This window comes from Rhinoderma darwinii, chromosome 5, assembly GCF_050947455.1.
Source record: "Rhinoderma darwinii isolate aRhiDar2 chromosome 5, aRhiDar2.hap1, whole genome shotgun sequence".
In the NCBI taxonomy this organism is placed as follows: domain Eukaryota; kingdom Metazoa; phylum Chordata; class Amphibia; order Anura; family Rhinodermatidae; genus Rhinoderma; species Rhinoderma darwinii.
In genome coordinates, this window is record NC_134691.1 from 275,098,380 (window position 1) to 275,122,238 (window position 23,859).

General features: G+C 39.5%; 1 protein-coding gene across 1 annotated transcript in view; it reads left to right on the top strand.

Moving 5' to 3' along the window:
• GADL1 (glutamate decarboxylase like 1) overlaps positions 1-23,859 on the top strand; it is a 235,213-nt gene that overhangs the window by 46,953 nt on the left and 164,401 nt on the right. The window contains exons 4-6 of the mRNA XM_075827176.1: positions 17,372-17,462; positions 20,519-20,625; positions 21,758-21,873. Coding sequence (XP_075683291.1) covers positions 17,372-17,462; positions 20,519-20,625; positions 21,758-21,873 — 314 coding nt within the window. The remainder of the gene's footprint in view (positions 1-17,371; positions 17,463-20,518; positions 20,626-21,757; positions 21,874-23,859) is intronic.

Consider the following 23,859-nt stretch of genomic DNA (forward strand, 5'->3'; position numbering starts at 1 on the left):
GAAGGCACGGTTCTTCTTTTTGTACCACGAAAGAAAGTGGTCAGTCATAAACTCTACGTACTATGCAGAGGTCATTTTCACACCATCAGGAACTCTAAAGGGGCTTACCAGCACTCTCCCCATGATTCCAGCCCAAAACATGACTCCGCCACCTCCTTGCTAATGTCCCAGCCTTGTTGGGACATGGTGGCAATTCACCAACCATCCACTACTCCATCCATCTGGACCATCCAGGGTTGCACGGCACTCATCAGTAAACAACACGGTTTGAAAATTAGTCTTCATATATTTCTGAGCCCACTGCAACCGTTTCTGCTTGTGAGCATTGTTTAGGGGTGGCCGAATAATAGCTTTATGCACACTTGCAAACCTCTGGAAGATCCTACACCTTGAGGTTTGCGGGTATCCAGAGGCACCAGCGGCTTCAAATACCTGTTTGCTGCTTTGCAATGGCAGCTGCTCTCCTAATCCTATTAATTTGTCTGGCAGAAACCTTTCTCATTATGCCTTTATCTGAACGAACCCGTCTGTGCTCTGAATCAGCCACAAATCTTTTCACAGTACAATGATCACGCTTACATTTTCTTGAAATAGCCAAAGTTTTCATACCTTGTCCAAGGTATTGAACTATTTCACGCTTTTCGGAAGCAGAGAGATCCTTTTTCTTTCCCATATTGTTTGAAACCTGTGGCCTGCTTAATAATGTGGAACGTCCTTCTTAAGTAGTTTTCCTTTGATTGGGCACACCTGGCAAACTAATTATCACAGGTGTCTGAGATTGATTACAATAATCCAAACAGCCCCAAGACACAATACCAACCATGAGTTTAATTGAAAAACTAATAATTAAATGTTTATGACACTTAAATCCAATGTGCATAATAATTTGGAACACGGTGTATAATATCAGACTATCAGATTTAAATGTGCTAGAAGGGGTGTGTTTACATTTGAAAACCAATTTAAGCTGTTATATAGAATTCATCTACAAAAATAAAAAGATTGCAAGTAGACTGCATTCATTATTTTCTATCAAACCTAAGAAAAAAAAACAAAAAAACCCACTGATATAGGCCAGAGATGGAGTCACCATTCTGTTGGCTTCAGAGCTGAAAGTTCCAAGCATTCCTCGATGACTCAATATCAGCACAGAGATTTCTTTGGTGGTTTGTCTTGTGAAAGATGTAGTCCTTACACCAGGCATAGTACAATAATCCAATGCAGGAAAAACAAACTCTTCTACTGCACTATACAAGTTCAGCAATTATAATCATATTATAGCTTCTACTGGCTTCTCTGTACAGCACTCGGGTAAGAAACAAGCAGACAAGCAGCTGACCCTTCCATGGGCTGAGAAAAGAAGCTTCAGCTTCCAGCATGTACAGTAAATCACTAACAAGTGGAAAAGAGGCTAAACACAAGCATGATGGCCAATTCATAATGCTTTGGAGATTGTATTCTGCTCAAGCAATAAACCTGTAAATTACAAATATTTTCCTTTATAGATTGTTATAGTGTTTTTGGTTGTCCAATTGCACACACTGCAATACATTGCAAACCACATAAACAAAGTGATTACAATAGAAAAAGAACATGGCCTTTTTTTTCATAGATATGCATCAGTTAATCTACAGAACTTGAATTTATTATGACTAGACCCCTAGACCTCATGCTACCATCCAAAGTGCCTCAATTATGATCCTTTGCTGCTACAACACTAGACTCACTGTTACTACGATAACTTCAGCTCCATTAGAGCTCAGAGATTTATTGTTGGAGATACATTTTTTCACAGTCTCCCTTGTGTTGTGATATATAGTAGTAAGTCTTTGGTGACAGGCAGGGGCGTAACTTGGAAAGACTGGGCCCCATAGCAAACTTTTGACTGGGCCCCCCCTCTGCTGGGTATCACACTACCCCCCTTGTAGATAGTGCCTCCCTATAGATAACGCCATACACAGCCCCTGTAGATAACACCTTACAGCCCCCTGTAGATAACGCCTTACAGCCCCCCTGTAGATAACATCTTACAACCCCAAATTCCCCCTGTCGATAATGCCATACAGAACCCTCCCTGTAGATAACGGCATACAGCCCCAAATTCCCCTGTAGATAATGCCATACAGCCCCCCTGTAGATAATGCCATACAGCCCCCCTGTAGATGGGTGCAGCAGGTAACGCCAGACGTGGCGGATGACAGCAGGTGCCGCAGGTTGCGCCAGACGTGGCGGATCCCTCTGGATGTGGCAGATGACACAGGACGTGGCGGATGACACAGATGGCCTGGGGCCTTCTTATAGACCAGGAAATCAGGGCAGGTGATGATGATGACGATTTCCTCTGTGCGCGCGCTGGCACCCTACTGGACACAGGAGACCGGAGCGGAAGTGAGCGCTGCCATCTCCTAGGAAGGAGATGGGGACCAGCGCTCACAGATCCATGGCTGCCTGCGTCGGGAGGTAAGTAAACCCGACGGCCCGTGGCCATAGACGCTACAGCAGATGACACAGGACGTGGCGGATGATCCAGATGCAGTAGACACGACTCCAACTAGTAGGCACAGGAACAAGAACACAGCAGGGGATACAGGAACAGGTAACAGGGCACGGGTAACAACTGGAACGGGAAACACTAAGGGACCGTTTGCAAGACAGACTTGGGAATTACTAACAACGCTCAGGCAAAGACCAGAAGGGCTGGGGCCTTCATATAGTCCAGGAAATCATGTGTGTTGATGATGATGATTTTCTTTATGTGCGCGCGCTGGCCCTTTAAGAGCGGGCACAAGCGGACCACAGCGGAAATGAGCGCTGGCGTCACCTTGGAAGGAGATGGGGACCAGTGCTCACAGATCCATGGCTGCGGGCGTCAGGAGGTGAGTAGACCCGACGGCCTGCAGCCATGGATGCTACACTGGCTTTTGTAGAGCAAGTTGATTCCATAATGATATTTGTGCTCAGTCTAAAACTGTACATCTATATATGATCTACATCCATATACAGTATATATATTATATGAACGATATAGATAAAGAAATAGGTAGATAGAAATAATAATAATAATAATAATAATCTTTATTTATATAACACAAAAAAATATCACAATTTAGATAGATTCTGTATGTAAAGATATTATAATCATTAATCTATCTATCTATCTATCTATCTATCTATCTATCTATCTATCTATCTATCTATCTATCTATCTATCTATCTATCTATCTATCTGTCTATCCATCTATCCCCAGCCTAGACCTAAACTATATATCAATATATTAGATAGATAGATAGATAGATAGATAGATATGAGAGATATTCGCAGGGGGGCCGCGAAGGGGCAGAACGGGGTTTTGCCGCTTGGTGCGGCGGCGGGAATATGCGAGTCGGGTGGGCCCCTTTTTTTCAGCCATGTGGCCAGGCCCTGACGGCAGTACCAGTAGTACTGCAGTGATTGCCGTCCTGTATGTAATAACTGAAGAAACAGAATACCAGTAATTATGGAGCAACTAATGTTTTTGTCAGCAGATCTAATCTTCGTTGGGCGGTGAAGCAGTGATTTGTCATTTACACAGCACCTGCATGAACCAATTATTACAGGAATTGAACTTATAAGAAATGTCAGTCCGTCAGCATGAGGGATTTCAGCATCCTATCTTTAACACTGCCCCTGAAGCAATGACAGGCTTTATTAACTTCACTAATGAGACACTGTGATGTTCTTATTGTTGTACTGCAGAGTATAAATCTGTTACATGGGAAATAAAGAAAGGCAGAAAAGAGAGGGACTCAATGCTTTACTTTTCTTTAGTTAATGGGGCTGCTGTTTACTCAGGCAGTTAAGTGTTATTTTTTCCTCCCCAGTCTTTGATGATAGATAAATTTGTACCATTTTTTTCACTCATGAAATAGTGCACTACTGGTTTTATATAGTCAATTAGTTCTTTTTTCCAAGATTAAAGATAAAAATGCAGGGAAAAAGTATTTGCCCCTTTAAAGATATCTTCTGGTATTTCATATACGACACACTGAATAGTTTCCAATCCTTAAATGGTTTGTCCGTTTTGGAAAATCCCTACTTGATAGAAGGGTCCCTTAAAAATAAGCTGAACATTACTGGTGCCCATTCAAATCAATGGGTTGTCTGTGTAATACAGGACAGGTCCTCCAGAGCAAGAGATACTTTTTGTAACCGCTTTCCACTCTGGCCAAGATTTGAGGATCCTAAACAGGGGACACCACTCTATTAACTCAGTTCCCTTATTAAGTGTTTGAAATTTATAAAAAATATCTTTCTTACAATATATCAGTCTGTAAAGAGTTTATATAGCTCTGGGATCAATTCAAAACCATTATTCTTAAATAACTTGGAACAGTGCTGTATCTTCCTTTGGGTGGCCAACTTGCCCAAATTACTCTGAATAAGTCACAAAACATGCCAAAGTCATCTACTAGGATGTATTTTTGTTAAGTAGTAATCACAAATTGGGCATATAGACAAATACACAAAAACTTTTCCATATTCCAACTACTTGCAACAACGCTTACAGTCAACTTTGTGTAATTTAGTTACTTTTAAATTTATGTCAGAAGGGTCCCTCTAAATATATTATGTGTAATCTGCGTGGGAACCAGGCAGCCAGTGTTCCATTTCCCTGCAGCGCCACCACAGTGCAAATGAATCATTACACAACCGTGTTATGCAGAGACATGTTGGGTCCTCCAGAGTGAGAAATGCTCTTTGTAGGCATTCTCTACTCTGGCTAATAGATGGGATCCCCAAACGGCAAACTACCCTTTATTGACTTCATAATAGCACGATGCATTCTCAGGTATTAAGCATTATTGATTTAGTACAGATGCACTGTTGCTGCAATTGCATGTCAATGTAAGCATGAAGTTACTATTCACAATGACAATTTTATGCATGTGTCGTTGCCTTTTTTTTGGCAAAGTAGATTGTCAATGTGCATTTCAGAAGAGGTACAGTAATCCCATCCTTGTGAAGCGCTAATAAGAAAACATTGTGCATACAGTTTTATTTTAATCAGTGCTGGATTAATTACTTGTAGGCATTTGTCCAACACTATAAAAATATAAAAGGTTTATATATTAGATGCAACACAATATGTTTCCTCTTTACTGGTTAAGTGGATCTAAATACGACTATACTAATGATCTCTGATAGAGCTGTATGTGTTCTGTTCAAAAAACAGTGTTATTGCCTTTGGGGTATGTTCACACAATGGATTTTTCAAGTGGAAAAATCAAACGTGGAATTGCAAGAGAATCCACAACAGGCCTACAGATTCTTTCTGCGAATTTGCCGTTTCATCTGCTGCAGATTCGCATGCAAATTAGCCCCATTGAATGGGGCTAATCCGCTTTTGGCTACCTGACGCAACTTGCATGTGGAATACCCACGAAAACTTCGTTGAGAAGTGAGATGCCACTTCTTTTTTTTTTTCGTGACGAACTCTTCAATTCTGCATGTGAAAAATTCTGTGAATAACAGACTGGTTTCCCATTGAAATCAATAAGGCACTGTTTGTGTGTGGTTTTCAAGCGATTAAAGTGCGGAATACGCATGCTTTATGAGCCAAAGTCCACTTGACAATCTGTCATGTGAGTGAGTCTTTAGTGATTTACATGTTCATCTGCATTTGGCTTTTCTTTATTTAGAATGCTCAGAAGATTTTTTATAAGTAGAGTGCCCACATTTGTATATCAGGCTCAGACATTACCGTCAGGATTGAAAAAACATATGAGGAATGATTGCTGATTAGTGACATGTCATATGCCATCAGCAACAAGCCATGAGTAATGCACAATAAGGAATGAGCTTTGAGTGACAAGTGATGTGTGTGTGTGTGTGTGTGTGTGTGTGTGTGTGTGTGTGTGTGTGTGTGTGTGTGTGTGTGACAAGAGAAGAAAAATGTGTGTATATGTGAATGCCTATAGGGCAAGAAGAGACGGAAGGAAACATCAGCACATTGCACTATACTGCATCATGCCTTGATTCATCCATCCAGTAATGCTGAATGTCCATACATGTCCAACTATTAAAAATAATATTGATACATTAGCTGTAGCCTACTCCCAAGACGTTAATATATCGTACATGTGGTAATTTGGGTAATAAGAGACAAACTGTAAGGTAAAATCCCCAAAAAAGTCAATAATAAAAACCATCACATAATAAGGATTTGACTGGACTAACATAATAAATATAAATATTTTATATATTTTTTTTATTTAGTATTTATTTTTTTCACGGCTGTGGAACCTCTCAAGTCAATATTGCCATTTCATTTAGTCGCTATTTTTGATTGATTCACTGCATCAACAATAGAAAATTAAGTTACTTTTCAAATAGCTTTGAATAATAATCCACTAACGCACTCCAGTTTCTATTCAGGTCTATGTGTCTCCATGGTTACAGACTACAAACAAACAAACCCTGTGTAGTCTGATCCAGCATTCATGTGTTATTTTCTTCCACTGTCCCCTAGTTTTTGGTAACCTATTGAAAAAAGGACAGATGAAAAGAAAACATCACTGCTATCCCCTTCATTATGCTGCTAGTGCCAGCTAGTTTCTGCAGCTTAACACGAGTCATGGAACCCTTATTCTTGTGATAGATGGGGACCTAGGGGTGGTTTATGGCATATTCTATATCCCACCACTAGAGGGAGCTTAAGATCTAACTGCATACTGTTTATACATTCACCTCAATAAAAAATAAATTGTAGACTATAGCTATGTTGCTTATATAGAGCCAGCTTATTCTGCAGTGCTGTACAGAAGTTTATATCACTGACTGTCCCCATTGGGGCTCATAATCTTAATTCCCTATCCTATGCTTCCTCTAGTGGTGCCTGCAGGCAGCAGCATGCTATCTTTAAACCTACAGTATGTTTATGCAGGGGATTTAAAGCTCTCTATCAGAAAAAAAGATCTCTGACTGATTTTGTACCTAAAAATGACATGATGAACATTCACTTTAAAGACTTGTGGTACAATGATGCCATTATTTACAACAATCTTAGAGCTGTGTGAATAATGTTCCTTAATTTAAAAGATTAGCAAAATCGCAAACTCTATGTGTCTGTTAAACAAACGCAATGTAATAAATTAATTTGGTACAATAACATACATTTACTTTCAATTGAAAGTAATGGAAAGTTAAATCATCCTAAGGTATACTGTACATTATCCACTTCCTGACCATTAAAAACATAAAATGAGTATAATTAAAAAGATGAAGCGTATGTTAATTATCAAATGTGTTTTTATTGGTATTTTTGTGTTGTGTTTTACTTGCATAGAAATGTGATCATTTCTTAGAGCCACAGAGGATGGTCAGTTCCAGTTTGCCTGTCCCACAATTCAGACAAATTTTATTTGCTTGTTTAAGCGAGGGCTTTTTTTCCATTTTCTTACAAATAATGACGATGAATTGACAAACAGTCCACTCGAATTAATGCTTTTGACTCACATATTCCTCTGCTAATGGGGAAAAATGACCTTTGGTTGATGGTCAGAGTGACATAGATGAAAGCTAATCTGAGACGCACGTATGTAAAGTGACAAGGTTAATTGAAAACATTGCAGAATGTATTTATATCTGAAGGCATTCAATCTTCAAGGGTCTATTATAAAATCCTGTAATGCAGGCTGTACATTCATGCGCCTTTGCTGAGTGTCTTCTATTTTGTTCTCACTTTTATTCCTTCATAGCTGCATAAAATGAAATGTACTAAGCTACTCTCTGTATTGAGAAATAGGATAATCTGCCTCATTCACACTATAATTTAAAAAAAAAACGAAGGATCTGATTTATAGGTTGATCCCGTTGATGATAATGGGTTTTTGACTAATAAAAATAATTTAATTTTGTTGCTGGTTTTAATCAATTCCATCCAAAAAGTTTATTAAGCCTCATAGTTGTAAGGTGGAGGCATCCAACAGGTAGTTGTGTGAGGGCCTGGTGCAGGTGTGTTGCGACAAAGATGTTACGAAATCAGGTGATTTATTGCAAACTCAACTTTACTACGCTGGTGTTGATAGTACATGCGGCTACTATAGGAACACAATATGAAAGGCACAGTTTTTAAACATGGCTGGGTTTGCTTGCTGTCGTGGACTGTCTCTGATATAGAAGTTGGCCCAGCATGATAAGGTTTAGAAGGGCTTAACTGGCTGCACTGGACATGTTGAACAATGCACTCATGGGAAGGCTCCTGCCCGCACAAACCAGTGCTCACATGGCTTACGCTCCAGGACCCAGATTTAGGCCCAGCGTTTGTGCAACATGCTCCAGGACCCAAACTTAGGGCCAATGTAAGTGCCGTTGCATCCACAACTCACTCCCTCTTAGCAGCTCTCCATAGCCTACTCTCAGAAGATCTCTCTTTTGCCAGGTTCCTTCTATTTCACCTGAACTAAACACAGCTTGGCAGGAACACCCTCTTTTATAAACTATGCACTGCCCCCATGTTTAGGATGTGGTGTAGTCACAATGCTTTTCCTGGCCCTGTAATGGCACAGCATAAAATTTAGCCAAGACGGTGTCCAAGCCGTACATCCCAGCCCTAAACAATTTACTAGCCAGCAAACCAACCATCATTCCCTGTACAATAAACAGTCATAACTTTACAGTGCAATAACCAACTGTGACATGTATTACAGCGATATTACCTACTTGGGGGGGGGGGGGGGGACAGCCAAGGACGTATCATATAAATAAGCACCATTACTGCCCACATAAATAAATATGCAGGCTAAACTGGCCACATAAGTGCAGTAGGCTGGACAAGTCCCATCCTCCTGTAGAATGGGGGGAAAGCAACATGAAACAAGCAGCACTGCAGTACATGTTAAAACACAAGTAGGCGGGGTCATAAGACCGTTAGGCAGGGTTTCCACACCAGCCAAGCTCAGTACCTACATACAGCACCAGAACCATGCTCATAACATATATACAATACCAGAACAAGGATCAGCACATATATATACAGCACAAAACCAAGCTCATTACATATATAAAGTACTAGAACCAAACTCAGTATATACACTACCGTTCAAAATTTTAGGGTCACTTAATAATTTCCTTATTTTTGAAAGAAAAGCACAGTTTTTTTCAATGAAGATAACATTAAATTAATCAGAAATACACTCTATACATTGTTAATGTGCTAAATGACTATTCTAGCTGCAAACGTCTGTTTTTTAATGCAATATCTACATAGGTGTATAGAGGCCCATTTCCAGCAACCATCACTCCAGTGTTCTAATGGTACATTGTGTTTGCTAACTGTGTTAGAAGGCTAATGGATGATTAGAAAACACTTGAAAACCCTTGTGCAATTATGTTAGCATTGCTGTAAACAGTTTTGCTGTTTAGAGGAGCTATAAAACTGACCTTCCTTTGAGCCAGTTGAGAATCTGGAGCATTACATTTGTGGGTTCGATTAAACTCTCCAAATGGCTAGAAAAAGAGAGCTTTCATGTGAAACTCGACAGTCTACTCTTGTTCTTAGAAATGAAGGCTATTCCAAGCGAGAAATTGTCAAGAAACTGAAGATTTCCTACAACGGTGTGTACTACTCCCTTCAGAGGACAGCACAAACAGGCTCTAACCAGAGTAGAAAGAGAAGTGGGAGGCCCCGCTGCACAACTGAGCAACAAGATAAGTGCATTAGAGTCTCTAGTTTGAGAAATAGACGCCTCACAGGTCCTCAACTGGCAGCTTCATTAAATAGTACCTGCAAAACGCCAGTGTCAACGTCTACAGTGAAAAGGCAACTCCGGGATGCTGGCCTTCAGGGCAGAGTGGAAAAGAAAAAGCCATATCTGAGACTGGCTAATAAAAGGAAAAAATTAATATGGGCAAAAGCACACAGACATTGGACAGAAGAAGATTGGAAAAAAGTGTTATGGACAGACGAATCGAAGTTTGAGGTGTTTGGATCACACAGAAGAACATTTGTGAGACGCAGAACAACTAAAAAGATGCTGGAAGAGTGCCTGACGCCATCTGTCAAGCATGGTGGAGGTAATGTGATGGTCTGGGGTTGCTTTGGTACTGGTAAAGTGGGAGATTTGTACAAGGTAAAAGGGATTTTGAATAAGGAAGGCTATCACTCCATTTTGCAATGCCATGCCATACCCTGTGGACAGCGCTTGATTGGAGCCAATTTCATCCTACCACAGGACAATGACCCAAAGCACACCTCTGTGACCAAGAACTATTTAGGGAAGAAGCAGTCAGCTGGTATTCTATCTGTAATGGAGTGGCCAGCGCAGTCACCAGATCTCAACCCCATGGAGCTGTTGTGGGAGCAGCTTGACCGTATGGTACGCAAGAAGTGCCCATCAAGCCAATCCAACTTGTGGGAGAGGCTTCTGGAAGCATGGGGTGAAATTTCTCACGATTACCTCAGCAAATTAACAGCTAGAATGCCAAAGGTCTGCAATGCTGTAATTGCTGCAAAAGGAGCATTCTTTGACGAAAGCAAAGTTTGAAGGAGAAAATTATTATTTCAAATAAAAATCAATATTTCTAACCTTGTCAATGTCTTGACTATATTTTCTAGTCATTTTGCAACTCATTTGATAAATATAAGTGTGAGTTTTCATGGAAAACACAAAATTGTCTGGGTGACCCCAAACTTTTGAACGGTAGTATATATATATATATATATATATATATATATATATAATATATATATATACACACATGTGCCGTATTTTCAAGACTATCAGGCAATCACCCCTGACCACTTCCTTAACCCCCTTCCCGACCCACATCATGGAGCGGGGGGGGGGTGATGTTTGGAGCGGTACAGTTCCCCCTACAAACAGTGCTACATGTCTTAAACACTGAAAATAAAATGCCACACACACACTGAGCATCCTGTAAGTAGTGCCACACACGTTGCCCCCTGTATATAGTGCCACATACACTGTGCCCCCTTTAGATGGGGCCACATGCACTTTCCCTATTCCCACGCTGTCCTCCAGCGATGCAGGCCTAGTCACTTCTTGCTAGGCTTGCTCATTGACAAATAATAATGGTAGTACTAAACTATTGAAGCTGTTATACCTGGTGTACACCACCATAGAATAATGCAAGTAGTATGGGAAGCGGGGGGAAGAAAGAGAGCTGGTATAACACTAAACTAAAACATAACTTTTAATGAGTATTAATAAAATATAAAGAGGTGAGCGGTCCCTTAAGAACACCCTATGTATTTTGACACATCCCACTTGACAAACAGAGTTCTAGCATTAAAGAACTATTATTGTAAGTTAATCAAGTGGGATTTGAGGGATACAGACACACGTGGTATAGTAAGCTCATTGATGTAGCCTGGTAATATACTATGAGTGTTAGCAATTGTGTGCAAGACAATGACTGAGCATCACTCTCCCTCCCTTAATAATCCAGTTAGAGAACGTGCTATTTGATGGCTGTGTAACAGCACAGCTGACTCAATGTTTATGTTGCTGTCAGATCGACATTAACCCTATCCCTCAAAGGTACATTATACCTTTTACATTCGGGCTATCTTTTCTCATTGATCTTACACATCCTGCCCTCATGTGTGTGTTCGCCCCCCCACTTAAATTTATTTACTTTTGTGATTTACATCAGGGCTACGTTTAGCAATAGAAGGGTTTTGATCTTTAGATTCTCTTTAGGTTGGCTAATAAAGGGGACACCCAACCTATATTCTTCAGGGTTATAAAATTCATCCCTGGGTACTCTTTACATTTTATTAATACTCATTAAAAGCTATGTTTTAGTTTAGTTTTATACCAGCTCTCCTTCTTCCCCCCGCTTCCCATACTACATTTTGCCGATTGCGGGGCAAGGAATCTATGACTCCCTTGCTCCCGCGAGATTGCTCCCTCCAGACTGCTCAATTGTATCCGCGTCCTATGTTAAAATTGAGTAAATTGAGTTCAGGAAGGACTGAAGAACTAGCTACCTCCCACCCTGACCTTCTGATGTCATGGCCTGACCGGCCACCAGGATTTCTCCCGTTGCAGCTAATGGCCCTTGCGTTAAAGTCACAATGGATCATTTTTAGACCATATTATAGATTTTGCAAAATATATGGTAACACAACATAAGAGTGGGGGTTTCTGCATCACACTCTATGTTCACATGATGCATTATTTCAGTCTGTGGTGTCTTCTGGCTCCTGGCCGGCGTCGCGGTTCTCCTCCGTCCCCCGTTGGCAGTCTTCCCTACAGTCTTTTCCTGGCTCTCCTGCTGCTGCCTCTAGTGCGCAAATTCCACTCAGCTTTTCTGTGTATAAAAGGGTACCTCCCGCTTTGCTCCATGCCTGAGCAATTAGGTAATTTGTCTAGCTTACTGGTTTAGCTCTCCACTATTTTCTATTGGATTTTCTGTTACCGACCCTGCTTGAACTTGACCATACCTGTCTGCTGCCTGCCCTGGCCTTTTTCCTGTTTACCGTAAAGATCGTCTGCCACCTGCCCTGACCTCTGGCTTTGCATTTGCTAACCGTGAATGTATATCTGACATACGATATACCAACCTCTCCTGTCCACGTCATCTGTTGCCAACAGAGACTACTCATGGGGAAAACAAGTCTAATAAATGGCATCTCATCATACATAGCATGACATATTACTTATAAGTAAAATCACTGTATACTGCTGCATTTTAAAACAGCGATATGTATGGCCTCATTGACTGTATTTGGGATTTGTATTTACGGATACCAAATACAATCATGTCCCTGACAGATTCCTCAACACACCTGACCCTCTTTCCCTAACATCAGCTGCTGCAGGGGAGAGTCAGGAGGCCCCCATACTGTACATATCAGATTGTCGGCCGATCGTCAATGGGCCCCTTTTTCAATAAACTTTTTCTTAACTTCCAGTCAGTAGAATAATGGATCAAAAGTGAGGTACCACAAGTATCTGTGTTAGCCCCAATTCTATTTTAATCTTTTTATTAATGATCTTGTTGAAGGGATTGGTAGTAAAATGTCAGTTTTAGTTGATAATACAAAATATTGAGAATACTTAAAACTCAGCTTAAGTGTAAAATGTTGCAGAAAGAATGTTGATAAATGTAAAGTAATGGACCTAGGCCGCAGTAATAGTATTAATGCCTATACATTATATGGCAAAAAAGCTGGGGATAAAAAAAACAGAAGAAGGACCTGGGTATTCTAGTTGACAGTAAGCGAAGCAGATGTACTCAATGTCAAGCAGCAGCTGTAAAAGCAAATCCGATTTTAGGGTGTATTAATAGACAGATGAAACCCTGTTATTCAAATGTAAATATTACCCCTCTATTACCTTACATCTTGAATATGGGATTCAGTATTAGGTTTCACATTGTTCAAATGATATAGGAGAACTGGAAAAGGTTCAAAGGCGGCCGACTGGATAATTAAATGGATGGGAGGTCTCCCTTATAATGAAAAGCTAGAAAAGTTTGACTTGTTCAGCTTGGAATAAAGATGCATCATAGGTGATCTTAGTAACATGTATAAGCATATGTGTGGTTAATGCAAAGAACTAGCACATGATTTGTTTTTGCCAAGGACTCTACAAAGAACCAGTGGACATTTATTGCGTGTGGAAGAAAGGCGTTTCAGATATCAATATAAGAAAGGGTTCTTTACAGTTAGAGTAGTCAATTTATGGAATGCCCTACCCCAAGATATAGTAACGGCAGATAATATGTCAGCATATAAAAATGGCCTAGGTAATTTATCTAGTAATGAATGAAGAGAATGGTTGAACTTGATGAACCAGTGTCTTTTTTTTAACCTACTTAAAGAGGCTCTGTAACCAGATTTTGCAACCCCTATCTGCTATTGCAGCAGATAGGCGCTGCAATGTAGATTACAGTAACGTTTTTATTTTAAAAAAACGAGCATTTTTGGCCAAGTTATGACCATTTTTGTAGTTATGCAAATGAGGCTTGCAAAAGTCCAAGTGGGTGTGTTTAAAAGTAAAAGTCCAAGTGGGTGTGTATTATGTGCGTACATCGGGGCGTTTTTAATACTTTCACTAGCTGGGCGCTCTGATGAGAAGTAACATCCTCTTCTCTTCAGAACGCCCAGCTTCTGACAGTGCAGATCTGTGACGTCACTCACAGGTCCTGCATCGTGACGGCCACATCGGCAGCAGAGGCTACAGTTGATTCTGCAGCAGCATCAGCGTTTGCAGGTAAGATCGACTTACCTGCAAACGCTGATGCTGCTGCAGAATCAACTGTAGCCTCTGGTGCCGATGTGGCCGTCACGATGCAGGACCTGTGAGTGACGTCACAGATCTGCACTGTCACAAGCTGGGCGTTCTGAAGAGAAGAGGATGTTACTTCTCTTCACAGCGCCCAGCTAGTAAAAGTATTAAAAACGCCCCGATGTACGCACATAATACACACCCACTTGGACTTTTACTTTTAAACACACCCACTTGGACTTTTGCAAGCCTCATTTGCATAATTACAAAAATGGTCATAACTTGGCCAAAAATGCTCGTTTTTTAAAAATAAAAACGTTACTGTAATCTACATTGCAGCGCCTATCTGCTGCAATAGCAGATAGGGGTTGCAAAATCTGGTGACAGAGCCTCTTTAACTATGTAACTCAGTAAGTGATTTTCATCCCCATTGTTAGTAATGTTGACAAAAGGATATAAAAACAATAAAGGACATTTATTTCTTTAACCCCTTCCCCCTGCTTGCATTCTGGGCCCTAATGACCAAGCCATTTTTTAAGTTTTTCCATCGTCACATTCGAAGAGCTATAACTATTTTATTGTTCCGCCGATGCAGTTGTATGAGGGCTTGTTTTTTGCGGGACGACTTGTCGTTTTTATTGGTACCATTTGAGAGTAGATGCGACGTTTTGATCACTTTTTATCACATTTTTTTAAAGTCAGGATTAACAGAAAACAGCAATTTTTATTTTTTACAGCGTTCACCGTGCGGGTTAAATAATGTAACAGCTTTATAGTCGGGGTCGTTACGGACGTGACAATACCAAATATGCGTAACCTTTTTGCTTTATTGTGTTTTTTTAATAATAAAGCCGTTTGTAAGGGGAAAAAGTGAGTTTTTCATTTTTTTTTTTCACTTTTTTTTAATTAACTTTATTCAACTTTTTTTTTAACTTGTCCTACTAGGGGACTTTCATATGCGATCATCCAATCGCATTTATAATACACTGCAATACTTTTGTATTGCAGTGTATTACTGCCTGTCCGTTTAAAACGGACAGGCATCTGCTAGGTCATGCCTTCGGCATGACCTAGCAGGCATTCATTACAGGCAGACCTGGGGGCCTTTATTAGGCCCCCGGCTGCCATCACAGACACACGGCGATCGTATCGCCGGGTGTCAGTGGGATGAGAGGGAGCTCCCTCCTCTCCAAAACCACTCAGATGCGGTGCACGCTATTGTGCACCGCATCTGAGGGGTTAAACGGGTGAGATCGATACGAATATCGATCTCACACGGCAGAGCAGGGATGACCCCAGCCCTCAGCTGCCTCTACCCGTTGAGAGCAGGGAGATTTCACGGCTCCCTGCTCTGTTTACTTTATTCTAATGCAGCGCCGTGGAATAGCGGCGCTGTAGAATAAAGCCCATTAATGACCGCCGTGAAAAGGCTAATCGGCGGTCAATAAGGGGTTAAAATCAAAGCATCAATTTGAAAACTTGTTGTATTTTATTGCATAATTTTTCAAATATGCTTTTATCTCTTGTTGAATCCTCATGCACATAGTAGTATTTATGTTTTTTTGTCACATGGGTTCTGAATACGTCACCCATAGACTTCTATTGGCCCATTCTGTACCTCTATGTGCCTCTGAATTGACCTAGGGACAAACAGATGTTTTTTTCTCACAGAAAAAAATTGTGCCATGCTCCATCGCATTCAGTATTATGGAGATATTTTTCCAAAATGCATGGCTACTTATGGAGAATACAGTAACTCACAGAAGCACCACATTGAGTCCCTGAGAATGGCTGTATGCACTAACCATAGAAGTGAACCTGAAAACGGCTGTCCTGATTCCAAGCTTACTACTACTATAAAAGGCAATTATGGAATACTTTAAATGGGTTGTACGGTTTTGGCAAATTAATGTTATTTTGTTTATTAGTAAAAATATACAATTTTCCAATATTTTTTCTGTATCAATTCCTCACAGTTTTCAAGATCTCTGCTTGTTGTGATTCTGTAGAAACATTCATTGTTTCCTTGCAGAGGATACAATTCTGTCCATGGTCATATGAAGGACACACAGATGAAGGGATTGTTAGAAGACACAGCTCTAATACACATAATGTAACTGTAACAAACCATGCAACTATGTGTCCATCACATGACCATGGACAGAATTTTATTTGCCGGCAGTAAACAATGAATGTTCCTACTGAATAACAGGAAGCAAAGAGATTAAAAACTGCAAGGAGATAATACAGAGAGTATAGTGTAAAATGGTATAATTTTTAATTATACAAAAGTAATAACATTAATTTGCTCTATCCAGGCAACCCCTTTAAAGGCTATGTAAACCTTTGAAAGGGACTTTTTTTTTTTTAGTCAGTGTGATTGGTGCAACTTTCAAATTAGTTTTTATAAAAAAAAAAATTTACTTTATGAGATAGAGCTGCTCTGTATTCTGTATGCAGAGGAGCTGTATCTTTTGCTGAATCCTGTACCCGTCAAAACCGCGGGACTGTCGGGTTCCGTGAAAGCGGGTCCTGCATGTCCCTGACACGCAGGATCCACCTGTTATCCATCACATCTAAATTCAGAACTTAGATGTGATAGATTACAGGTGGATCACGCATGACCCGCTGACACTGAACCCATCAGGTCCGCCGGACTGATGGATTCAGGTCTTAGCAAAAGACACAGCTGCTCTGTATACAGAAAATAGAGCAGCTGTATCTCAAAAAGTAAAAAAAAAATTCATAAAAACTAATTTGAAAGTTGCACCAAACACAGTGGCATTTTTATTAAAAACAACAAAACAACTTTCGAAGGTGTACATAGCCTTTAAGCATATCAATACCTTTAATTCTCATTATGAGGAAACTGATACTACACTGAAAATACTATATTGGTTCAGTGCAGGCCTTAATGATATACTGTAAAAATTAACTACAAGGCATAAACTATGGCAGGCAGTTTATATCAACATTATTATTTATTACCTAATTGTACATTGCCTTCAGTGATGTGCAAGCCTTAACTTAGACCATGCACTACAATCTGTCTAGCATGTTTTTCTTTTACTTCAAAATGTCCACATAACCTTAATAATTAGCTTGGTAGCTCATACATTTGTCTTATTTTAAGGTCATCCAAGATTCTTCAATCAGTTGTATGGTGGAATGGATCATTACTCTTTAGCAGCACGTTTTATTACTGAAGCTTTGAACCCAAGTGTGTAAGTAGCATTTTTTTCTAATAGCAATTAAATTAATGCACTGATCCATAGAGGTAGAGCACATGTACCATATATTAAATATAATGAATGCAAAAAATCTTAGGAAATCCTCTTGTATATATGTTTTTTTTCTATTGGCCAGTAAGCAATTCTTTCTGGATTTCATGTCAGGTAACTCTGTAACATAAAGTCTTGCAACGCAGGTAACTAGGGTAGCTGATGGGGTATAATTGATGGTTGGCAGCATAAAGTAATCATTGATATTGCTGTACAGAGAAATGTAACCCCTTAACGACCGCCAATATGGCTTTTCACGGCGGCCGTTAAGGGTAATTATGCCAGAGCGCCGCCTTTTCACGGCGCTCTGACATAAGCCCGGCACGGGTGTCCTGTGCCGGCTAAAGCGGGTGTCGGGTGGTCTAAAGACAGCCGGACACGTGCACTAACCGGTGGGATCGATTTCAACATCGATCTCACCTGTTTAACCCCTTAGATGTGGCGCTCAATAGCGATCGCCGCATCCACGTACTTTTGGAGGGAGGGAGCTCCCTCTCTCACCCCATCAGCACCCTGGAATTGTAATCACAGGGTGCCAATGACTTCTATGGCAGCTGGGGGCCTAACAAAGGCTCCCAGGTCTGCCTCTAGTGGATGCCTGCTAAGCCATGCCTGAGACATGACCTAGGAGGTGCCTGTCAGTTCTATACTGACAGCAGGCAATAAAACGCTGCAATACAGAAGTATTGCAGTGTATTATAAAAGCGATCAGAAGATCGCACAGTGAAGTTGCCTAGTGAGACAAAAAATAAACTTAGCACAAAGTTTAATAAAGTTAATAACCAATAAATAAAAATCCCCCCCAAAAAATAAAAAAAAAACTTTTTCGCTTATAAAATACTTTAATGTGAAAAAAATTAAAATATTACACATATTTGGTATCACCACGTCCGTAACGACCCAACGTATAAAGCGGTTATGTTATTTAACCCACACGTTGAACGGCGTAAAAAATAAAATAAAAACAATGCCAGAATTGCTGTTTTCTGTTCATCCTACCTATAAACAAATTTGATAAAATGTGTTTAAAAAGTCGCATGTACTCCAAAATGGTACCAATAAAAACTAGAAGTCATCTCGCAAAAAAACAAGCCCTCATACAGCTGCATCGGTGTAAAAATAAAACAATTACGGCTCTTAAAACATGGAGACACAAAAACAAATAATTTTGAAAAAAAAGTGTTTTTACTGTGTAAAAGTAGTAAAACATATAAAATCTATATCAATTTGGTATTGCCGCATTTGTAATGACCCATTGAATACAATTATTATGTTATTTATACCACACAGTAAATGGCGTAAATCTAAGAAATTTATGTTTTTTTCCATTAATAAAAGTTAATCAATAAATTATATGTACAGCAAAATGGTGCTATTAATAGAACTTGTGCTGCAAATAACAAGACTTTATACAGCTATGTCAACGCAAAAATAAAAAAGTTATAGCTCTTGGAATGAAACGATGGAAAAACGCAAAAAATAGCTTGGTCATTAAGGTCTAAAATAGGCTGGTCATAGAGTTTCTCTGTGATTAGAATAAAAGGGTCTGCTTTTTCCCCCAGGAACAGCGCCACACTTCTCCATGGGCTGTGTCTTGTATTGCAGCTCGGAACAGACAAGAATGTGACCCCTAGTGGCTGGCGGGCACAATATACATTTATACAAAAGAGGGGCTGCCTGCAAACAGCCAAGCCCAATTTCCCAGCCACCACTGATGTGTAAAACAATAAACTTTATTAAGCTACGTATAGCTAGACAGACCACATAAATAAATTTAAAATTCTCACTAGCCGAGAGACGGACACAAGCATGTGTAAACTGATTTAACAGGCAAATGTAGTTTCTGACGTAGGAGTATTGGTATCTTCCCTAGTCAATTAGATTTGTTAAGGTAACTAGTATGCACCAATAGGTCCGATCAGCGGCAGTGTATTAAAATATTAGCAGCCCCCCCGACATGTTTCGCTACTACGTAGCGTCCTCAGGGGTACACGGGGCTAATGGCGGCGCGGAATGAAAAGGATCCTGATATAGACACGTCTATGACGCATCTGGAGGTGTGTCGGACCAGACAACCAATGACAATGAGGGAGACACTAAGGTCTCTCAGCTGTATGTAGCCGACAAATGAACAACAAGATGAGATGGTCCAATTACAGGCAGGGAGGCGGCGCATGCGCAGAGACATGGAACAAGGACTTAGCGCGTACAGCCTAACCAGGACCGCAACTTTCGGAGCGAGTCAGCAGCGCATGCGCAGATACACAGAATAGCAACATAGTGCCAGAGAGCTTCACTCTGCTCGTGATTTACACTGTGTGCAATGGTACTGCTTGTCTTCATCGCTACACTGACGATGTTTAGCAAGCATATGTCCACGGGTTTAGCCGGTATATTAGGGGTAAGTGGGCAAATGGAAGCCCATTATTAATTAATAAAGCTAGTGCCGATATATAGCTATGGTAGATCAATAGACAAATAGAGAGGGACCTATAGACAATGTATTGCAGCTCAGCACCATTCTCAGCTGCAATATCCGCCACTGTCCATTGACAAGAATGGTGCTAATCCTGTAAATAAACCTACCCATTTTTTAAATTTATATAAGACAACCAATTCTGAATTCCCTCTTGCATTTTAGGTGACATATTTTTATTTTATTTATTTTTTGGCATTGTTTTTTTTTTTAGAAAGTAACAGTTTACATTTTCTATTTATTTTTCTATCTGTTCAATTTTTAAGGGAAACCTTGATGCCAGTGGGAACATAGCCTAACTCCATATACTATAATGCAGACAAAACCTCTGAATTAAAACATAGTATTTTCTTATTGTAATTTATTTTGAAGGTAAAAAAAACAAACTGATGGCAAAATTTGCAATTTTGTTTCTATAAAAACCTATTCAAAAACGTAAAGAAAATGCCAGTGTGAATGGCCTTTGTGAAGAAAATGAAGCTTTTGATAAAACATGTATAAACTTTTGTGTTTTATCTCTTAGATACACATATGAAGTATCCCCAGTATTTATACTAACTGAAGAGGTTGTCCTGTTAAAGATGATGGAATTTCTAGGCTGGAAGGAAGGAGATGGCATATTTAGCCCAGGTATGTCTACATCGTCCTTGTTATTTGTTATATGATGGAAACTACAGATGAAAATTTGCTTTGCCTTGATTTGCATCCCGGAGAATTTTCTATTACAGAGCTGTATTTCATTCATGTAAGGCTATGTTCACACCACTGGGAAATGACGTATACAGGGCCAGATGATAAGGTGGGCACATGTGGGCATGTGCCTCAGGAACTTCAATAACTTGAGAACCTAGTGTGCCTTCACCACTGACTCTCCATTAAAATCACAACTAGATCAGGTCTTTGGCTGTCTGCCCTGCCATTTATTACTAGGGGTCAGTTTTTTCATGCCATTGCACCAACCTACATGAAGCCAAAGACAGATCTGTCTTGGTAATTTATCAGGTCTTTTTTGTTTTGTTTTTTGCTATAGTGCCTGGGATTTTCTAGGTACGTCCCTAGTGGTCACTATTTATATGGGTAGTGAATACGCTAATCACCTCTGGGAACCCAATCAATCAGGAACATAGAGGTCCACTAATGGCGATTCAGCAATCCTATCAAGTCGAGTGGATAGGTCACTTTCTCTGAGACCCCAATTGACATACTTTTTTTTACTGTATTGAAAAGCATAAATGACCATGTTTTCAATACAAGAAGACCCCGTAAGAAAATGTATACCGCATATACGTTCTTTTTTTACAATGAGAGTAAATGAGCAATGTATGCAAGTGTCAGGCATACAGTTGCAAATTTTAGAGCTGTATATTCGGTGTATACATTAGGAGTTTATAGTGTGAAAAGCGCCAAAGACAAAAGAGGCGAAAATCGGAACCGTATTAAAGCATTTTAGCTTCTATTATTTTCTATGAAGGAATTATGTCTCTGTAATGAGAAATTCACCTACCGGCAATACACCAGTGACCACCACTAGGAAAATACACCATTTATTTTTGGACAATATTGGGTTATTCACTTCTAAATTATTTTGATAGTATTGTATATATATCGATAAAGTGGAGACCATTATATTTGTCCTGTATACTTAGACTAGAAGGAAAATACGAAGGATGACCAGTCAGAGAACCAACAATGTCATAGAATTAAATCAGATTGTTACCACCATGCATAAACCTATGTAAGATGTTTTCTATTTTATTTCTAGGTGGTTCAGTGTCCAATATGTACGCTGTAAATCTAGCGAGGTACAAGTATTGTCCTGACATAAAAGAGCATGGACTGTCAAGTGTTCCTCGGCTTGTCATGTTTACTTCAGAAGAGGTATGGTATTCACCTTTGACAAAGAAAATTAGGCATTTGCTGTATTTAAATGTTCACTTTCTTCATTGCGTATAGTAAGACATTCAGTCAGTGGTATTTTTAGTTCACACTGTAAAAAGTATAAAAATCTGAAAAGCATATAGAGATAAAGAATAAAAAAAAGCACTATGAAACACCAGCATGAATCTGGCTATAAGATTTTTATTGGCCAAACCAATGTTTAGCTGATTTTCATTGCACAGAAAAGAATAGACGGTTGGCCAACATTTAACATTACTTTTTTTTTTTTTACCTTAAAATGATGTAAATGGTAAAAGCTGGTAATGTGAATGTAAATCTATCTACTAACATTGTATAAAATGGCACAGTGGTTACAAAAGTGTGGAGAAGAATTGATGAGGCTCTTCCCAACAACCCATATATGTCTCCGGAGAAAAAAAAATGCCAGAATTGTCTTGTTTAAAGGGGCTGTCCAAGCAAGGGGCAGTTGTTCAAGTGAATTGGAGCAGAGCTGCAGTAACCCAGCCCGGCCGTTATACAGTGTAATGAGCCATCTGCTTCTGGCACTGCATACCTTCCAGTGCCCGGAGAGAGCCGAAACAGCTGATCTGTTCGGGGTCCGAATATCGGAATCCTACCGATCATATACCGATGACCTATCCTGTGGATAGGTCATAAGTATGAAAAACCGCCAACTGCCTAGACATCTCCTTTAAAATGTCTTAATCCTAACCTAAAATTATCAATAGACAGTTTGAGTTTATGGTTCTACATAAGGTACATACAGTCGGTATGCATCCTCATTTAACTATAGTGAAATAGTAGGTGTCTTATGACTACATACATCTTTTACATTTTTTTCTTTCTTTAAATTTTTAACACATATTAATAGGATTGTCCACTATGGAAATTCCTAACTGTGATCTGAGAGAAAACCTGTCAGTAAGTGATAAATTCCTATGCAGCGTCATTACATCAGATATGAAGCATTACATGGTGTCTGATAAAATCAATGGACTGTCCGTGTAATATATGGATGGTCAGTGTCCTCTAGAATGAACAGTGGACTCAAGTTTCCTAGCAGGATATTTCAAAATATGTTTTCAAAACCAGACAACCCATTTAACTATATTTTTAAAAACATTGGCTAATTAAAAACAACAGTTTTACATAAAATAAATTGTAACTTTTTCTGATATGGGACTTTTTACACTGGATCATCTTCTTATACATCAACTATTGACTGCAATTGTGTCCACTGAATATGCTCACAAAGTTCTAATCAAGGGACCAGAAGAATAGCCTGTCCTACATCCCTTTTCCCTGATGGGCTTGTGTCCTCTCACCCCACTGAGTGGCACTTTGGTGGACAATGTAGTGGGTGCAATTATGCTCTATAGTTTAACTTTCTTAGGACCTTGTCTTAAAGAATTCCCTTTCAACCTAATATTACCAAAATCTTGGTAAAGGCATGTCTATTTTTTTACCAAATGAAGAATAATTTATGAGAAGTTATATGGATCTATTCCACCACAGTATCACACATTTGTAGGCTGCAGGTTTGTTGGACACTGATATTAGTTGTACTAGAGTTATTTTAAAGGTCAGGAAACCTCTGGTGGCATTAAAACATTGCAATGGATCTGAAAAATCAGACAGTAGTAGAATACTAATTAAAAACCAATTCACTTCTTATATCATCATTAAAAATATTATGTGTATTTACTATAAATATTGTGAATTATATTATTTAACCAATTGCCATTTTGCACTTCTGTTATTTATATATTTAAACCACCAACAACATTTTTTTAAAACGGATATCTTGTGTATGTAATGTCATAATGTATCCAGATTTATATATTTTTTTCTCTTTAGAGGAGTAGTTTTCCGTATAAACGACTCCTGTCCATATCCCCTATAAGATCATATGGACATCATAAAGGAGGGTCTCTGTTTTGGACCCTTTCTCTATGCTCCACAGCA